Source organism: Cercospora kikuchii (assembly GCF_019650295.1).
Source record: "Cercospora kikuchii DNA, contig_00004, whole genome shotgun sequence".
In the NCBI taxonomy this organism is placed as follows: Eukaryota; Fungi; Ascomycota; class Dothideomycetes; order Mycosphaerellales; family Mycosphaerellaceae; genus Cercospora; species Cercospora kikuchii.
The window spans coordinates 4,045,185-4,063,389 of record NW_025408585.1 but is presented as its reverse complement, the minus strand read 5'-3'; the positions used below and the strand labels follow the sequence as shown (position 1 = coordinate 4,063,389).

Below are 18,205 nucleotides of genomic sequence, written 5' to 3'. Positions count from 1 at the left end.
CGCCGGTGGTATGCCGCCAACATCTTCCGGTTGGGTCTCGCAAGAGTGCCGAGGGATGTTCCGGCGGGCAGAACCCCACAGCTCCTGATCTTACTTAGCTGTAGCTAGTTGCCGCAAGGGGTATTGCGGGGGACGATAGTGATCATCGCTAAGCTTCGTATCGTTGCTCTACTCGAGACTCAAGATCCGGCCGCTTGGTCACTGCGGCCTCTTGGACACTCTCATTCAAGCCTCTGTGTATCATGGGTGCCCTGTTCAGCATGCTCCGGCGAGCATATCAGGCTCTGATTAGCCCACCGCGTCTAGCAAAGAAGGATGACGCTGTGCGTTTCGGGCTACTTGGTGCATCCGCAATAGCGTAATCATTCGAACTGACTCGGACCACGTCTAGAGACTGACTGCGTTCCAGTCCCATTGCTCTCATCGGGCCCGCACAGTCTCATGCGGAAGCCATAATTGCAGCTGTAGCCGCACGAGATCCAGCTCGTGCTGCAGCGTATGCAAAGAAGCACCATATTCCAATCGTGCACAACTCGTATCAAGGTAGATGCTGTGATAGTCAAATCTTGGTAGCCAGACTTTGATCGACTTAGATCTCTTGGACGATCCATCTATTGATGCTGTATACATTGCTCTGCCCAATGGCCATCACTACGAATGGGCGATCCGTTCCCTCAAGGCCGGGAAGCACGTTCTGCTGGAAAAGCCATCAACCTCCAACGCACACGAGGCCAAGAAGTTCTCCTCACCTCAGAGGTAGTAATGCACCTGTGATGCTCGAAGCCTTCCATTACCAATTTCATCCCGCCTGGCAAACGTTTCTGGACGAGGTCCGCCATGCAGGTACGCCAGAGTCTGCATCAGCACGTGCCATTGTTCCCACTGGAGTCATGAAGAAAGACGACATCCGGTTTCAGTATGCCATCGCAGGTGGAGCCATGATGGATCTGGGAACGTATCCACTATCATGCGTACGACAGGTAATGCGCCGAGAGGCGGTGGGAAACGTCGACTCAGCCCACCACCGTGGTCTGTCCGTGCATGCGGATGGGACACCACCTGATCCTCAGATTGATACGGCCATGAGAGCCTCTTTCCGCACGGCGACCGGGAAAAGATGTACAATCGATGCTGATCTTGCAGCAAGCACCGAGTACCTATCGTTCTTACCGAAAGGCTGGAGGCTTCGCATCCCCGCGATGGGAATGCCAAAATGCGAAGCCGTCATGGAGGAAGTACCAGTATCTGACAAGCACGATGGGGGTACAGATACAGAGCATCTTGTGCAAAAGGTGATTACCATGTGGAATTTCATGTTGCCCGTAGTATACCACAGAATCGACGTGGTAGAAAAGCATCGGATCCTGCGTCATGGTAAAGAAGTCAAGTCGTGGGAGAAGACTACGTTCAAGAAAGCATACAACTGGGCGAAAGATGATCCTCGCCGAGGAAAATACAAGGACTACTTTACGACTTGGCGGGCGCAGCTTGAGGAATTTGTCAATCGGGTGAAGGGTCGAGAAGGATCTAGAGTATGGGTTGATGGCGAGGAGAGCGTGAGACAGATGGAGGGCATCGATGCAATCTACACCAAGGCTGGTCTCGCAGTCAGGCCAAGCAGCCGCTACGCATCAGAATCATAGATATGCAAGGTCAGGAAGAATTCACGTAGTGTAATTTAGTGTCTCCGTGGGTAGCCCTTTCACTGGGGTCTCTCGATTTAGCAGAGCTTCCATCTATGTAAGTCCCTATCGTGCATTTTGAATGCTTTGCAGCAGACACAACTTTAGATGATGTTTTAAGATACTGAGCAAGAGTACTGCGATCGAGCACTGGCGATTCGATTCGACTGTCGGCCTCTGTTTGATTTATAGATCAAAACAGTGAAGATGTGAATATCGCTTTGAAGTCATTGGAATACTGCTGCGACGCAAGTGAAAACAGTTCTCGAGGCCTTCCAACTACTTGGAGTCCATTTCCAGCCTTCCCCTTCTGGCAAACACAATCACGGACCATGTGTTTGCGATGCCATCATACCGCTCCAAATGTTCTGCGCCAACCCGCCCAGGATCTCTAAATTCTTTTTCGTGCTCCCATCAACAAAAGCTGGGGGCTCTGCCCAGGTGACTCGATCTTCCGAAACTTCTGCAATCTTGCCAACAAGTGTAGAGTCCGAGAGGATAGTTTGTACAGCCTTTGCGACAGTCTCCAAGGGCGTGAACACGATTCCGGGCAGCATCTTCAGGCTGGCGCCGATGTGTGTTTCTGCGGACTGTTAGACACATGTGTCCCACGAAAAGGCTTGCCTGCACTTACCAACTATGCATGGAGCGAAGCCATTGAGCTGAATCTTTTCATGCGCCAAGCGGGGAGCAAATCCACGGACTAGACCCACGACGCCATGTTTGGCTGTTGTATAAATTGGAGCTAATGGTAGAGGATAGAATCCGGCATTGGACGCAGTACAAATAATGCTTCCCCGGAAGCCGTTCTCAGCACTAGGCTCATTCTTAGACATATAGAACGCACCAAGTGATGTGGCTGTAGGTAAATCAGCGTAAATGCTCGGCGTTTGCGACCAACTGCAGCTTACTGTAGATTACCGCTGTCAGATCAATATCCAGTGTCCGCAGATTCGGTTTCTCCGGTGTCTCTCCTTTCATGAAGAGACTGCCTTGTTCCGGTATGCCAGCATTGGCGCACACGATATCTACATGACCGTGCCTGGCATAGACCTCGTCGAACACAGCGGCCTGGCTGCTCCACGAGCTGACATCGCACTGATGAAAGCTGAACGTAACTGTAGAGTGCTGCAAAGATAGCGCGCTTGCTACCTCGACCCCTGCAGCAACGTTGATGTCGAGAATAGCGACATGCGAGTTATGGTCCAGATACGTTTGTGCGAGCGATTTGACGATGGCTAGACCGATGCCCGAGGCGCCACCTGGAAGATGTCATTCCACGCCAGCCACTTTGATCCAAAGGTACCGACCGGTAACGATAGCAGTCTGAGGAGGCATTGCCGCACTCGTAGTCAACAGCAGTCAACATAGCCCACCGTCTCGTGTATTTGTGGGTCTTGAATCTGCTTCATTTGCTGTTGCGACTCACTTGGACGGATGCTGGTGGCGGCCGGCGTAGGCCCGGCTCGCGATGTGTCTCGAGCAAACGTGGTCCGCTACGGGTTGCCCAGTCGTCCGAGACCCCGTAGCCACGAAGATAATTCCGCTGTAGCGATACATATTCCAGCGGACGGGGTGGCATTTCACTCCGGAAAGTGGGGAATCCAGAGCGTCCAATCAGAAGCAGCGGTTCGACGCATGAGCCGAACCGGCTGGCCTCTTGTGCCCCGACTGGAGGAAAGATCGGGCTCGACTCACGTGCGCGACGAGCTCTCCAATACGAGCATATGAATGCAAGTAGAGAGAGCGAGACCACCGGAGAACTGCAAGAAATCGAACCAAGACTCAACCAAAATGAAAGAATTCCAGACCAAGGTCATTTACAAGGACCTCGATCCTCCCACGCCAGGTTTCGGATACACGGGCTTCAACCCTCGCACGGAAACATTGCCCAAAGGATACTCGAAAGATGGTGGTGCAACTCTCACGTGCGATATCCTGGTTCAACACGATGTCGGATACCAAGTACGAGATGGCGTCACGCTGTATGCCGATATCTTTCGGCCAACATCCGAGGAGAAAGTACCTGCAATCGTTTGCTGGAGCCCGTTTGGAAAGAAGTTCAATGGCGGAGCTGCTTTGAAACTCATGGCTCCGTACAACCTAGGCCTCCCGGATGGCATTCTAAGCGGTCTAGAGAAGTTCGAAGCTCCAGATCCGCAATACTGGGTTGCTAAAGGCTATGCTATCGTGAACGTCGATAATCGAGGCAGTTTCGACTCGGAAGGAGTCTGCGCAGTCCTGGGATCCCAGGAGGGTGAGGACGGGCACGATGTAATAGAGTGCATTGCAAAGGAGCCCTGGTGCAACGGAAGCGTTGGAATGGCTGGCAACTCTCACCTGGCACAGTCACAGTGGTTTGTAGCTGCCCAACGTCCACCATCGTTGAAAGCCATCGCTCCGTGGGAGGGCTGCGCGGACCTATATCGTGAGACCTTCGTGCGAGGTGGCATCTATTCGGGAGATCTCTTTGATGATCTCATCTCGAAACATGTTATCCACGGACGCAGTATCGAGAATATGCGGGCCATGCACCAGAAGTACCCGGTAGCGAATGACTGGTGGGACGATAAGCGTGCTGAAGTTGACAAGATCAATATCCCGACATACATAACCGGTACCTGGTCGAATACAATGCACGGCATGGGTTCCATTCTAGGCTGGCTGAAGGTCGACACTCCTAACAAATGGCTTCGCTTCCATCCCTACCAGGAATGGTATGATTTATGGGGCCGACCGGAATTCCGAGACGAGCTCTGCACCTTCTTCGATTGGTATTTGAAGGGCATTGAGAACGGATGGGAATCGACACCTCGCGTGCGTCTGGCAGTCTTGCGCTTTGGCCAGGAACCATCAATAGACGGGATCATCGAGGAGGACTTTCCCGTGCCACGAACGGAGTACAAAAAGGCCTTTCTCGGTGCCGACAACAAGCTCCTCTTCGAGCAGCCCGCCACTGCATTCACGAGCAGCTACGATGCGACCTCAAAGGAAGATTTCGTGAAGTTCACGTACACTTTTGACAAGACGACACGTCTCGTGGGAATACCTAAAGCCGTGCTCCACTTGTCCTGCAACGACCACGACGAGATGGACGTCTTCGTCATCATCCGAAAGTTGTCGACGTCGGGAGAGCCGATGTTGTGTCTGAACGTGCCATGGGAAGGTCTGCCAATCAAGTCATTTGACGAAATTCCAGAAGACGACCGCACCGAGGTCATCTTATATAAGGGATCCACGGGCGTGTTGCGTGCATCACAGCGACACATCGACCCCTCGAAGACTATGCATCCGAATTGGCCTTTCCATCCGCATGACCGCGAGGAGAAGATTCCAGCTGGCGAGGTCATCAGGCTGGAGATTGGCATGTGGGCCACAGGTATAGAGTTCGAAGCCGGACAGAGCATTCAATTCGAGATCTCAGGCCGTTCTCGCGGAATTGCGAAGTTTGGGAAAGACGAGCATATCAACAATAAGGGCCGCCATGTGCTACATTCCGGGGGCAAGTTCGATAGTCATGTGATCCTGCCGTTTGTATAGCTGTGATCCGTGTGCAATGTAGAGTATTGAGCCAGTGTCCAAGACCGACTGGGCCACTTTGTTCCAATGTTATTCTCCATTGCCCCAAAAATCCGCGGCTGATGTCTTGTGTATTCCTTTCGAACGCTTGTTCATTGACTGTTGTGGGATGTCATCAGCCTCTGGGTTGCCAGCGCCAGGTCAATGCGATTCATTGTCGACAGTCGTGTCTGCAAGATTTGCTGCGGAGTGGGGATGGCGACATCTTAAAGAGCGGCTTGCTCCAGGAGAGAATACCGCTGAGCTCAAGCTCCAAAAGCAGGAGCAGTGGTACGTGGAAGATCCAGCACGTTGCTGGTCCACGGGAGTTCGCGCCCAACTACAAACTCAGACTGGGCCCTTGTGATCATGGATGTGTGAATTGAGATACTGCAGTAATCGATGGCGCAGCGCGCTCCCGGCCTGAGCAGCGACTACTTCCTCACATGCTACGTTGAGCTTCATAGGCTTATCGGATCGATTGACCAGTCGTCCAGATCCCAGCTGACCCAATCGCCAAGCGTATCCCACAATGGGTCATTACCTAGTGACACGGGATCGATACTGACATCGGGTATGTCCGTAGATACCTCAACTGGAATGGGTGGCTGCTGAACTTCTTCCAACGCGTTCGAGATGTGGGTCGCGAAGGTGTTCAGGACTTGCTCAAAGCCCACGTGGCGTTTGCATCGTTGATTCTGCTCCAATGAGAGGCGCATGGCAAGTTTCACGTACTGTTGCAGAGTGTCAGTGTCGGAGTAAGTCCGAGGATGCCGGCGCCGTTTCCTTACCTCAAAGTATGGCCTGCTCATAAGCGATCTTGGTTCATTGATGACATAAACACCTAACGCATAGCCCGCCAAGACGGGAGACGCGGTCATTGCGGTATAGTCGTTTGCGTTGCCGTCCGCGGACGAGGCCAAAAGCCTGATCAAGGCAGCCGCTGCTTCGGCACAGGACTCTGGAGCTTTCTGCATCCGCTCCCGTCGATCTTCAGCAAGCTGAGCAATATCTTGTGCAAGTCGACGACGGTCGCGCAACATGGCATTACGATACAATATGACTTTCCTGTGTGTCATCAGAATTTGTCGCTGCACGCTTGTGGACAGTAGAATTCGGACACTGACATTTGATAGTAGTGGAACAGTAGGAAAGATCTCCGTGAAGCTGTTGATGTATCGTGAGGCAGTTCGTAGCCAGCCCTGCTCGGTAGTTCAGTCGCGATTCATCCGGCCACCAATGAACGACTTACCGATATTCTGGCGCCAGGGCGTCGTACCACCGCTCTATCATCCATTCGATTTCTGCAGCTGTGCGAAGGATTTTTGAGACAGCTTCACTTTCGCGAAGTCCAGCCATCTCATCTTGTCCCCATGATTTGGATGACCTCTGTTGGATGGCGCTGAGCAGATTTGCGAGTGAGATGATGGCCTCCGCATAGGAGTTCGCGCTAGCGCCTCCTAATACTGTAGCAGACTGTGAGGATTGCTTCATGGTAGAAAGCTCGTCATCTTGAAGTATAGGTTCTCGTCGCACTTCAAAGGCCAGTAAGCGCTCGAACGCGTATAGACACCAGCGTAATGTGCCTGATGGACTGTCCTCCAGGCGACGGCCCGCCCCTGCCGCGGATTGCCGACGATCAATACCGATGCCAGGTAAGACAGATTGCGCCATAGATGTGGCCACCAACAAGACATCGTAACTCCAGGTCAGCTGGTCCCGCAGTCGTAAGAGTATGGCGAACAGCAGGATCACTTGCACAGATACAGCCGAGCGATTCGCGGTGAGGTGTCCGAAGAGTGTGTTGCAGTAGGAGATATACAGATCTACAGTATCTTGCGAGGCCTCGGATCGTGGGTTGAAGGATAGCCCAATGACACAAATCAGATATGTAAGCGCGAGGGGAGGGACATCGCTTATGCGAAGTTGGCCATGGGTGCTAGTATTGTACATTCCGGTGACCATCATGTCTACAGCCGAGCGGCTGATGAACGGAAATATAGGGTGCACGCGAGTGAAGAAGACCTCGCTATGGACCTGAATCTCGTCTCGAGAAGGAAGCTCTGGCCCCGGGTAGCTCAGGCATTGGCCTAATGGCATATCGGCAGCGGTTGTCCGAGTGCCGCTGAGATAGGCCAGGAACTCAGAGGGCCGGTGGATGCGGCCAAACGCAATCTGTAGCCATTGTGTTGCCTGTCGTATTGTGTCCGTTTCCGTCAGCGGAGAGGGAATCATCGGAAGATGGACCTTGTCCATGGGATCCACATACAACGGGCCATGATGGTTCGAAGAATTCCCAGCTACGTGGCCACTGTTCGTCATCATCTCCACAGACAATGGGGACGCGGAAGTAGGGTGTGACGATGCTGCATAGGTCTCCGCTCCACCCGTTCGTCTTCGCGCAACCGCATGGCCATCCTTTCGTCGATTGTCCGTTGTGATGCACGGTTCGCCGGCCAATTCGCAGGTGCGACACTGTGGTACCCCTTCGTCACATCGCGTCTTCTTCTGTCTGCAGAGGTTGCAAGCAAAGTTAAGCCGTTTCCGCTTGCGGAGCACAATTGGGGAGCGAGCCTGTTCGGCCACTTCTAGTTGCTGCGGATCGGAGGGGAGTAGAGCCTGCATCGCGCTTCCTCAAACGTGAAGATCTCGAAGCCATGGGATTGCAACACCCCGAGAGCACCGATTCAAAGAGGAGAGTCTTGTGCTGATGGATCGAGTGTTGGAGTCCTGCAAGCCTCCGGTGCTGTATGCCCGTGAGGCAAGAGAAGTAGTCTATAAAAAAATAAAAAAAAAATAAAAAGGAACTTAGAAGAATAAAATTATTCTATATCTACTTCGAGGCTATTATACTACTATATACTTATTAGAATACTTATATACCTGTCACGGGCGGAGACAGGCAGGAAAGGTAGGTGATGTCACAACAGGTACGGAGTGCTACGGACAGGCTTTATAGACACTGCGCTACCCTATAGGTAGCCCTCTTTGACAGGACGTAGCTCGAAGAGAGGAAGGGAGAGCTTTCTCTCTTCGATTGATTGATTTGATTGATTTGATTTGATTGATTCCTACACGGTTGCAGCCGCCACGGAGGCAGCTATGCCCGGAAGCAAAGGTGCGGCGGTCTGCCGACGCCATCCCAAATGGGAGTAGCCCCACTTCGCCAATGTCACCGCAGTAAACAAAGACCAGCCGACCCCTTCACCCTCACTCTGCTCTTCAACCACCACCTGTCTTTGCCGGCAAGTTCTTCCAGGTGGTGGTTTTCTCTCTGCTGATTGCTATATGCTAGGCTCCTCGAGGCTGCGCCTCATCTTTTCGCCATCTGTGTACCTACTGTCTCCGCCCAGCGCTCGACGTCGTCTACTCCTCCCCGATCCTATTCTGCCCCAGGATCTGCGCCTGTTCTATGAAATGGATGGTCTTTGTGGCTAGCTTGTGGCTATTCAGGATAGTCCGGAGGTTGGTGCGGCCAGGAAGTCCGCCGAGGTGCTCCTTGCGCAGGTCGCGCAGTCGGCGACACGTTAGAACCACGTGTCGGACAGTTTGTCGTCCTTCGCGGCAGTGGCACATAGGGTCCCGGACGCCGGGGACGTTGCGGTTGAAGAGGAAGTCCTGGAGCCCGATTTTCTCGGTGCGGAGCTGAACAAGCAGCGCGCTTTCCCGCTTGGACAAGCCGCTGTGGAGTTGGAGGATGCTCTTGCTCGGGATTGGAGTGTACCTGAATGAGGATCTCCCTGTCGTTCCCGTGCGCCACGTACCCTGCCACTTCTTCTCAGCTTCTTCTCGACTCTTTCGCTTTAGCGTAGATAGGACGGCGTAGAGTTCCTCGGGCTGGGCGGCTCTGTCGGCCGCTTCGCTGCTATCTTGCCCTTCTCTCCAGCCTGTGGCTTCTTTAGCTGCAATATCAGCGGCCTCATTTCCTTCAATGCCCTCGTGGGAGGGGATCCACCGGACTGTGACGGTATGACCTTTGTCTTGTAGCGTGTCTGTTCGGCAGGCGATTTGCTTTAGGATATACGCTCCGGTTCGTCCTTCGGCGCGGACGAGCGAGCGTATGGCTGTTTGGTTATCGGTCCAGATGGCGACCTGCCTCGGGCTGGAGGTGTCCTCCAAGATGTTTTGGGCGATCTGTAATGCGAGGTTGATGCCTTGCAGCTCTGCAGCGTACACGGTTGACGTTGCGTCTGTCCCCATATACGTCCTCTCTATCCTGTTTGCGCTTAGGCACACGGCTGCCGCTCCTATGTAGCCTCCAATGCCGCTGCCATCGGTATAGATACAGATATTCTCTGCCTTTTTGCTCTCGATATCATGCCTGCTGCGTGCTTCTTCCGTATTGTCGACGTAGATTGTCGGGCCTGTCCGCCAGGGCGCGTCGACGAAGGGCGGTATGTGCTCCAATGTGCGTAGGTTGATCGCTGCATAGGCTGCGACGGAGCGTCGTACCCTTTCGAAAGGACTGGCGTATCTGTCCTGCCGGGCACTGATCGCACGTGTCTGCACTGTACCCGGGTCCTTGCTCGCAAGTATTCGCACCACTGCGTCGGCGTTATGTTTTTCGATTTGTTGCTCGACTGGGAGGAGGAAGGTCTCGATGTTCAGCGCGGCCGTCGATGTCGCCCGGTACGCGCCACATATCGTTCTCGCAGCTCTAGCCTGAAGCATTTGGAGTGTCTGCAGCGTCTTTTTCGTGTATCCGCAGCCGCTGGTCCGGCCCTGCGACCAGACTGAGCACGCGTACATCATTTGTGGGATGGCCACTCCTCGGTAAAGTTTCCGCATCTCAAGCATCTTGACTCCCCAGGTAGAGCTCCCAAGCGAGTGGAGGGCGCTAATAGTGTTGGAGACTTTCCGCTGTATCGCTTCAATATGTGGCTTCCAGTGTAGCTTGGTGTCCATGGTGACGCCGAGATACTTGCACGTTGCCTTCGGTGCGATATCGCACCAAGGGGTCTCGATGCCTTTCTCGAGGTCAAACCGTGTGCGGGAGCGCGTGAAGTGGGTGAGCTGGAATTTCTCGGGAGCGAACTTCGATGCGTGGGTGCGTGCCCAGTGCTGGGCCTTTTCTAGCATTTGCTCGAGCTGGGAGCACGTGTCTTCTGTAGAGTCACCCCAGGCGAGAAGTGCGGCGTCATCGATATATCCCGTAACAGCTGTGGTGCTCTCCGGGTCGCTTTCTGTGTTGCTTGGCTGAATAAGGCTAGAGTTATAGTAGATATACAGGATGGGCGACAACGGGGATCCTTGCGGGATACCTGTAGATACGGTGTATGGTGGGGATTGGAAGCCGTCAAGTACAACGTTTGTCGATCGATTGCTCAGGAAACTCGCTATCCATCGGACTAGTCTCTCGTCCACCCTGCGTGCCCTTAGGTCATGCAGTAATCGCTCGTGCGAAACATTATCGAACGCTCCTGAGACATCGAGTAGCAGCAGGCTCGCGACTTGTCCCTGGCCTGTGTTCCACGCTTGATATATCCTGTCTATTATATTGTGGAGGGCATGTTCTGTCGATTTCTGTCTCCGACCGCCGATATGTGCGCGAGGGAGGAGGCTGTGAGTCTCGGCTATGTAGCTCAGCCTCCTTGCCAGGATGGCATCCATCGTCTTTCCGATAGTGTTTAAGAGGGCGATGGGTCGGTATGCCTTTGGCGTCGTGTAATTGTCCTTGCCTGGCTTCCGTAACACCACCGTCGTAGATCGGCGGAAGTGCGCGGTGCAGTATGCGAGGTCGATGCTGCTGTTGAAGATATTGCTTAAGTGGCTTACGAGGGCTGATTTGCCCGCTTGCAGCGCTTTGTTCGTGATCTGGTCGGGTCCAGGTGCTTTGAATGCCTTGCTAGATGTAATCGCCTCGATGACTTCCTTTTCTGTGATTCTGGGTAGCTGGATTGGCTCCGGGTACTGCGCTGACGTGATATCGTTAAGATCTGCATGGGGAGGCTCAGGGAAGAAGGTATTTCTGAAGAGTGCTGCTTTCCCGCTAGCCTCTGCGACTTCTGTCCCGGTCTCTGGGTCTACGATCGCAGGAGTGATGTTCGGTAGCTGGCTGTGGCGATTTCTCGCCCACTTTGCGAGTTTCCATAGCGCTTGAGGTGACTGTGATGCTTCTTCGACTCGGTCGCGATGAGCCTGTCTCAACGCCTTTCGTATGACTCTGGTCTTTTTATTTCGTGCCGTTCGATAGGCTTCCCAGTCGTCCTCCGTACGCTCTCGACTAAATCTCCGTTTCAGACGTTTTGCCTCTGCGAGGACCTCGGAGCATTGCGCATTCCACCCTTGCCTCATTCTGTTCGACGGCATCGTCTTGGGTAGAGCCCAATCGACAGCCTCGTTAATCGTGGTGATGATTTGCTCGACATATCTATCCAGAGCTGCCTTTGTTCTCGGGTATTGTAGCAGAGGGAGCGTCTTCTCGAGTGCCTCACGGTATCGCTTCTCGTCGAGCCTCTTCCAGTTCCTCTGCGCTGTTTCTGTACGACGCGGGAGCTGTAGGTCGATAGTCGTAGCGATCGGAAGATGGTCTGAATCGTGATCCAGTTCGTGGTCCACCTGACTGCGCACCACCCTGTCTATAAGGCCTATAGTGGCGAGACATAGGTCGATTGTGGTTCGAGAGCTGCCTTCCTCATAAGTGATAGTTCCCGATGGGAATGTGTTCTGCAGTGTATTTTGTTCCATGATTTCAATCAGTTCCACAGCTTCAGCGTCTGCCCGCACGATGTGCTCCCCTCCCCAAAGAGGATGGTGGAGGTTGAAGTCCCCAACCACCATGTGTTCGTTGGCGGTAGATCTTTCGAGCAGTCGCCTCAGGAAAGGCAGAACGCTCGTCCGTTGTTCTGTGCTTCGGGGCGGGTTATAGACATTGAATATTTCGAGGCTCCTCGGTGTTTCATCGTCTCCAAACTGGAACGTGAGCGAGCAGATGTCTTTGCTATGCCGATCAAACCGCCACTGGGCATGATCGAGTCCCTTGTGGACGAAGAAGCATACTCGTGTCGGCCTTCCCTCCGTGTCGTTGGAAGCATAGCAGAGATGGAAGATGTCTTTCGCCGGGTGGTGTGTTGTGTTTGTAAACGGGTTGTTCCACGGTTCTTGTATGGCGAGGACATCAAAGTCGCCGATTTTGGTATCGCGCAGTAGCGTGGCCATGACCGTGTCCCGTGACTTCCGGACGTTGTACTGTAATATGCTGAATGTGGGGTTCCTCCTCATGAGTCGCTCTCTACATCGATGTCCATTTGCTGGCTACTGTTGCGTCCCACCCCGTTCACGTGCAGAGACTCTAGCGCTTTCCTAGTGGGATGGTACGTCCGCTGCGGCCTCTGACTGCCAGATCCACTCAGAGGTTCGTTCTCCTTGTCTAACGAGCCGGGGCCGCTGCCAGTATTGGCTCGTTTCTGTCCAGATCCTGTGGACCCGAGCTCTGCCTGCGGTCTCTCCTCTCCTCGCAGGCCGAGGCCTCGTGCCGAACGTTTCCGGCGTAGCACTGTCCCGTTGCTGCCAGGTGGGGTTCCAGACATCGCGGATGCCGGGACTGGGTAGAATGGCGCTCTTGTGGCATATGCTGCCTTGGCGCGGGCCATTTCTTGTTGTCGTGTCGGGCACTGTTGGCTCCATGCCTCGTGCTCTCCGTGGCACGCCGCGCACTTCCTGGGTCCGTCGCGCTCCCTCTTCGATGGACAGTCCCGGGATTGGTGCTCCTGAGCACAGTAGCCGCATCTCATTGTTGTCTTGCACTGGGTTCCTATGTGGCCGTATTTCTGACAATTGAAGCACTGCTTGACCCGACACTGCCTGTCGTATCTCTCGCACTGGCAGAGCTCTCCGTGCCATACGAGGCCTTCGCTGATGATCTTGTTGGCATCTTCGGGTCGCGAGAACTCGATGATGATCGAGGTCGTCGACTTCTTCGCGCCGCTCCGTGTAAGCCATCCTATGTATTTGATCTCCGCTCGAGGGATGAAAGGCCGGTTCTCATGTAGGATCTCATCGCGATTCTCCGTGAATTTGTCCATGTCGATTGAGTGCGTGCGGATGCTGTGGACAATGACGCCGTATGTCGGGACGCGAACAGAGGCTCCCTCCCCGACCCGACGGGCCCATTCCTCGCTGTGTTGTTGTAGTGTCTGTGTCTCGCTGACGCTTGCCGTCCTGACGACCAGGTCTCCGCTCTTGAGCTGATTAGCGGACATGATCTTGATCTCTGCTATTTGCTCGTTCGTGCTCTGTTCAAGGGTGCGGTCAACGTGAGACTTGAGGTGTCGCGGGTTCATTGCACGCAACCGTTCAATGGTCACAGGGTTTCTGATGTTTACGATGATTTCACGCTGGCTCTGGGTGGATGCAGTCTGTGTGTTGTGGGGAATGTGCATACTGCTTGCTAGTGTACCGCTCGCTACCGCTGCTGCATAGCTCATTGGCGCACTCTTGTTGTTCTGGGTGTTGGTGTTTCTGACGTCCCTCATGATTGCGACTCCTACCTTGCCCACTTCCATTGCCTCTTTCGCGGCTCCCTTCGTCTCCTCTCCGACCGCGGCGATCTTCTCTATCTGTGTGTTTGTACCTCGTAGCTCTTTCTTCAGTGCTTCTAGTCGCTGTGACGTCTCCTCTTTCATCGCTTTCGCGTCTCCTCGCATCTCGCGCAGCGCGCCGTGAATGGCGGTCATGTCGGGGATATTCTGTGCTTTTGCGACGAACGACGTCGCGCCTTGGATCATCATCTTCGCGACCTCTGTTGGCACGGTCTGGCTCCCAGTGCGGTCGATACAGCCGCGGATCTCCAGCAGGTACTTCATGAGTTTGAGGGCATGCTCTCGGTATTCTGTGGGCCACATCACCCCCTCCGGCCACAGCTCCGCCATCGCAGCAGGCGCGGTGGGCGACGCGTCTGACTACGTAGCGATGCAGTGCCTTCTTGGATGGATATGTTGCACGTTCTTACGACTGAATTCCGAAAAGTGAGATTCTCGCTATGTTCGTGTTTTTCGCTTTCTCTCTTCGAGCGTACAAGTGTGCAGGCGCTCCCGTGCTTTCCGCGCACGTGAGCCGGGGCCGGCGTTACTAACTTCCGCCGACTTCCAGGCAGTCTTATGTCTACGGGCCCAGCCCGTGACACCGCGCCTCGCTTTCTATTAGAGCTTAGAATATAATAGCGCTAACTCGGGCTTATAACCTATTACGAAATCGCTTATTATCGTATATTATTAGAAGATACTAAAAGACTCTCTTTTATATTATTAGATAAAAGAGGATTTAGAACTATCTATATGTTACGGTTTGAACAGGGAACTGTTACGGTTCGAGAGCACAGCCGCCTCGACCTCCACGCTCATTGGCTCAGGCAGCGCCCCACTCGAAAGCCACTCACTCCAGAGTGGATGATCGGGAAGACACGACGGGCCAAGGAAAGCACAACAACAGGGTGCCTGAGGCAACGAGGGCCTGGCTGCACCCGATCATTCCTTGGCAGTGCTGAAGTGATCAATACTCACTCGAGGTGATGATTGATCACGACTTCTCGAGCGATCCCAGAACATCTGGGATTCTCCTTTGTATATAGCGAGCGATGAGTATCGCCTCTCTAGATAGTCATCGCGTACAACTCACTGTTCTATCTCACTGATTGGAATCAAGTGAATCTTCCTACTTCGTTACCTTCCTCTAGACTACCCGACAAGCTCAAATCCCGATCGAGCTCAAGCTTCTGCTTAGTGAGATCTTAGGTCATCAGCATCCCGCTCATAACCTAACAGCTTTGTACGCCCTTAAGGATGTCTACCACAGGAAGCTCCAGGGGGAATCCCGCCCCCAGCGAAGCAGGATCCAGCCGCAGCAAGCCAGTCCAACCTCCAAGACCGACTCCACCAGATGACTCCGACGACGAAGATAGTGGCCCAAGACCGAGAAGCTTCAAACCAGCGAAGCCTGACCACTTCTATGGAGATCGGAACAAGTTCGACGATTGGGTCAACCAGATGGACATGTTCCTCATGTTCAACCCCGTCGAAGGAAATCTCAAGACTGTCTTTGCCAGCACGTACCTCAGAGGTAGTGCACAGAACTGGATCAAACCCCACCTCAAGGTCTATCTGGACAGCGAGGGACGACAGGACCCTACCGGCATGTTCAGAGACTACACGACTTTCAAGATCAAACTCAAGGAGATCTTCGGATCTTCCAATGAGGTAACCCAAGCGATCAGGGTTATCCAGCACCTCAAGCAACGTACCTCAGCATCCGAATATGCAGCCAAGTTCGAGGAACACTCTCAGGTGACTGGATGGGACCAACAGGCGTTAATGACGATGTTCAGACGTGGACTCAAAGACTCGGTCAAGGACCAGTTAATGAACCACGGAGGAACACTTGACACCCTGAAGGATTTGACCGAAGCGGCTATTGAAATCGACGACCGGCTCTACGAGAGAGCGCTGGAACGCAAGTACGACTCCAAGGTTGGAGGAACCGCCGGGTTCACCCCAGACTATGGAAGGAACCGCGGATACCATTCCAAGCCAAATAATCAGTCCAACAAACCATACTACGGACCCCAACCAATGGAACTCGACGTTACCCAGAAAGGTCGGAAGATCAAAGGAAGAGGCAAGCCAAAGGGCAAGCCCAAGAAGAAACAAGGTAGCGATAAGACTTGTTACAATTGTGGCAAACCAGGCCACTTTGCGAGGGATTGTCGTTCTAAGAACATGGTGCAGCGACAATCCATCAACACGATGCAACGAAGAGAAGAAGGACGAGGTGGTTATAACGACAATAACTCCCCTCAGGAGGTCCGACTTCTAGGCATGATACAACGAAAATCGGAAGGAACGCCAATCCCGCCAGAATGGATTGCGCGAGAAAAGAACATCGAGCAAGACTACATAAACCTCGATGAACGACTTGAAGAATGGGATCGACTAATCAACCTGGTTCGCGAAGAAGAAGACTCGCTCAGAGCACGGGGACAAGAACGCACCGAGTCAACCCACAAGCTTCGCGACTTCCACAATCGAATCGTGGGAGAAAGGAACAAGGTTGTCCAAGAGATAAATCAACAGATCCGAGCAAGTCAATTTTCCGATAACACCCAGAGAGACGTAAGGACCTTCGGTATGATATCTCGGAAGAGAGAGAACAAGGCGACTACCGAAGAAGACGACCAACTCATACTACTCGATCGGCTCGACCGACAAATAAGCGAAATCGAGAACGAAATGCATCCCCTCACCTCGAAGACCGGGCTGTGGACGGACCAGGAATACAAGCGATTCAGGGAACTGATTCGACAGTATAGCAGGATAACCAACGAACTCGAAGTTCTAAGGGACGCAATGGTCGAAGAACCTACGACAAAACGGACGCTTGGAATGATGCAACGACGAAGCATCCCAACACAGATCCGCTGGGAAAAACGTCACGGACACGGAAGCCTTCACTGGCGATTCTGTTACGATGACGCATGCCAAACCCACATCTCTTCCAAGAGGGAGAACAACTTCTTCCCGATCGAACCAATCCGAGAAGAAGATCCTCCAATCCGGCGATATGATGACGGAAGTAGGCCCTTGCCTATTCCAGAGGAGCTGCAAGAGTTAGCACCACACCTCAGACTCGCCGAGGAAGAAAATAACGACGAATCTTGCCATGAAAACCAAGAGAATATCCCTCCTGAAATTGACTCCGAGGAGGAAGGGCAAGACTCGTCCGCAGACGAAGAAGACGTGTCGGAGGAATCATCCGATGAAGAACCAGACCCGGATGACGAAATCACGACATTCACGTGTACCCAGGCAGGAATAATGCGCAAGGTTATGCTATTCCTGGCTATGCGACAAGAAGACATATTCCCGAGAATTGGTGGGAAACGATACCTACACCCCACCAAGTTCGATCGCGCACTCAAGGAACTTCGTATCAAACTCTGGAACCAGCCGAGAATCTCTGTACAGTACGACTTCAGATCACTGGTACAGGAACTCGTTCCTATCGGAAGCACGATCACACCATTCGGATATGTCACACCGAGCGAAGAAATCGTGCCGAACTCAGCACGAGAAAACATACGCCGAATCTCCGAACAATATGCCAAGATACAACAATGTCAATCGATGTACGCTTGCATCGAAACACCAGAGGAGAAGACAATACACGAAACAATCAGATACACGTCACATCAGATCCGAGAATGGTATAGAACACCTACCATCGAGACCCAGTCGGGAAAAGGATCGACTCTCAAGGAATGAGCGTCCAAAGAGAGTTCTGCAACACGGAAAGCGCTCAGGCATCAACATCAGTCTTTCGCACCAACATTACCGTCAACGGACACAAGGTCCAAGCCATGATTGATTCTGGAGCGAGCGGGAACTTTGCCTCCAAATCATTTGTGAAGCGATATGGGATAGCTACCCAATCGAAGGACGAAGGGTACGAATTGATCGCAGTCGACGGATCATCGTTACCAAGCGTGGAACGAGAAACCATTCCGTTACCACTTGCTATCCAACAGCACCACGAGGAAATTGTCTTAGACATCACAGACATGGCCAGTCATGACATCGTACTAGGCATACCTTGGTTGAGAAAGCATAATCCAATCATCGATTGGAGACGAGGAGTACTCAGGTTTGAACAATGCGATTGCGTTATCGACATTGACCCTATGCAGCGACAGAGTTCACTGATAGATGAGGCTAGGAGACAGATCAACGAAATGACACTCCAGTCGCCCGGAGCTACGAAACGATCGAGCCCAACTCGGACAGTTACTCACGATGGCAAGGAGAACAATCAAGTCACGAGAACAGATGGAAGTAACGTACCATCGAAGGATACGGCCTCGGAACCCGATATCCCCAAGGAGTATCAAAAATGGGCGAAACTCTTTGAAGAGGTAGAAGACATCACCGCTTTACCTAAACACCAGACATGGGACCACCGGATCAACCTGAAACCCG

General features: G+C 53.1%; 5 protein-coding genes across 5 annotated transcripts; 3 read left to right on the top strand and 2 right to left on the bottom strand.

Moving 5' to 3' along the window:
- Positions 1-242: 242 nt before the first annotated feature.
- CKM354_000778600 (uncharacterized protein) lies at positions 243-760 on the top strand (the record flags this gene model as incomplete). The annotated part of the gene is made up of 3 exons (XM_044803144.1): positions 243-358; positions 410-543; positions 594-760. The coding sequence occupies 3 exons, from the start codon at positions 243-245 to the stop codon at positions 758-760; spliced, it is 417 nt and encodes a 138-aa protein (XP_044659079.1).
- A 130-nt stretch (positions 761-890) lies between these two features.
- On the top strand, positions 891-1,643 carry CKM354_000778500 (uncharacterized protein; the record flags this gene model as incomplete). The annotated part of the gene is made up of 1 exon (XM_044803143.1): positions 891-1,643. One exon carries the CDS (start codon positions 891-893, stop codon positions 1,641-1,643), a length of 753 nt encoding a protein of 250 aa, XP_044659078.1.
- Positions 1,644-2,005: 362 nt separating this feature from the next.
- Positions 2,006-3,020, bottom strand: CKM354_000778400 (uncharacterized protein; the record flags this gene model as incomplete). The annotated part of the gene is made up of 4 exons (XM_044803142.1): positions 2,006-2,265; positions 2,317-2,541; positions 2,594-2,944; positions 2,993-3,020. The coding sequence occupies 4 exons, from the start codon at positions 3,018-3,020 to the stop codon at positions 2,006-2,008; spliced, it is 864 nt and encodes a 287-aa protein (XP_044659077.1).
- Positions 3,021-3,476: 456 nt separating this feature from the next.
- CKM354_000778300 (uncharacterized protein) lies at positions 3,477-5,222 on the top strand (the record flags this gene model as incomplete). Its single annotated transcript, XM_044803141.1, has 1 exon — positions 3,477-5,222. One exon carries the CDS (start codon positions 3,477-3,479, stop codon positions 5,220-5,222), a length of 1,746 nt encoding a protein of 581 aa, XP_044659076.1.
- Positions 5,223-5,701: 479 nt separating this feature from the next.
- CKM354_000778200 (uncharacterized protein) lies at positions 5,702-7,865 on the bottom strand (the record flags this gene model as incomplete). Its single annotated transcript, XM_044803140.1, has 4 exons — positions 5,702-5,974; positions 6,032-6,308; positions 6,368-6,442; positions 6,493-7,865. 4 exons carry the CDS (start codon positions 7,863-7,865, stop codon positions 5,702-5,704), a joined length of 1,998 nt encoding a protein of 665 aa, XP_044659075.1.
- Between the last annotated feature and the right edge of the window lie 10,340 nt (positions 7,866-18,205).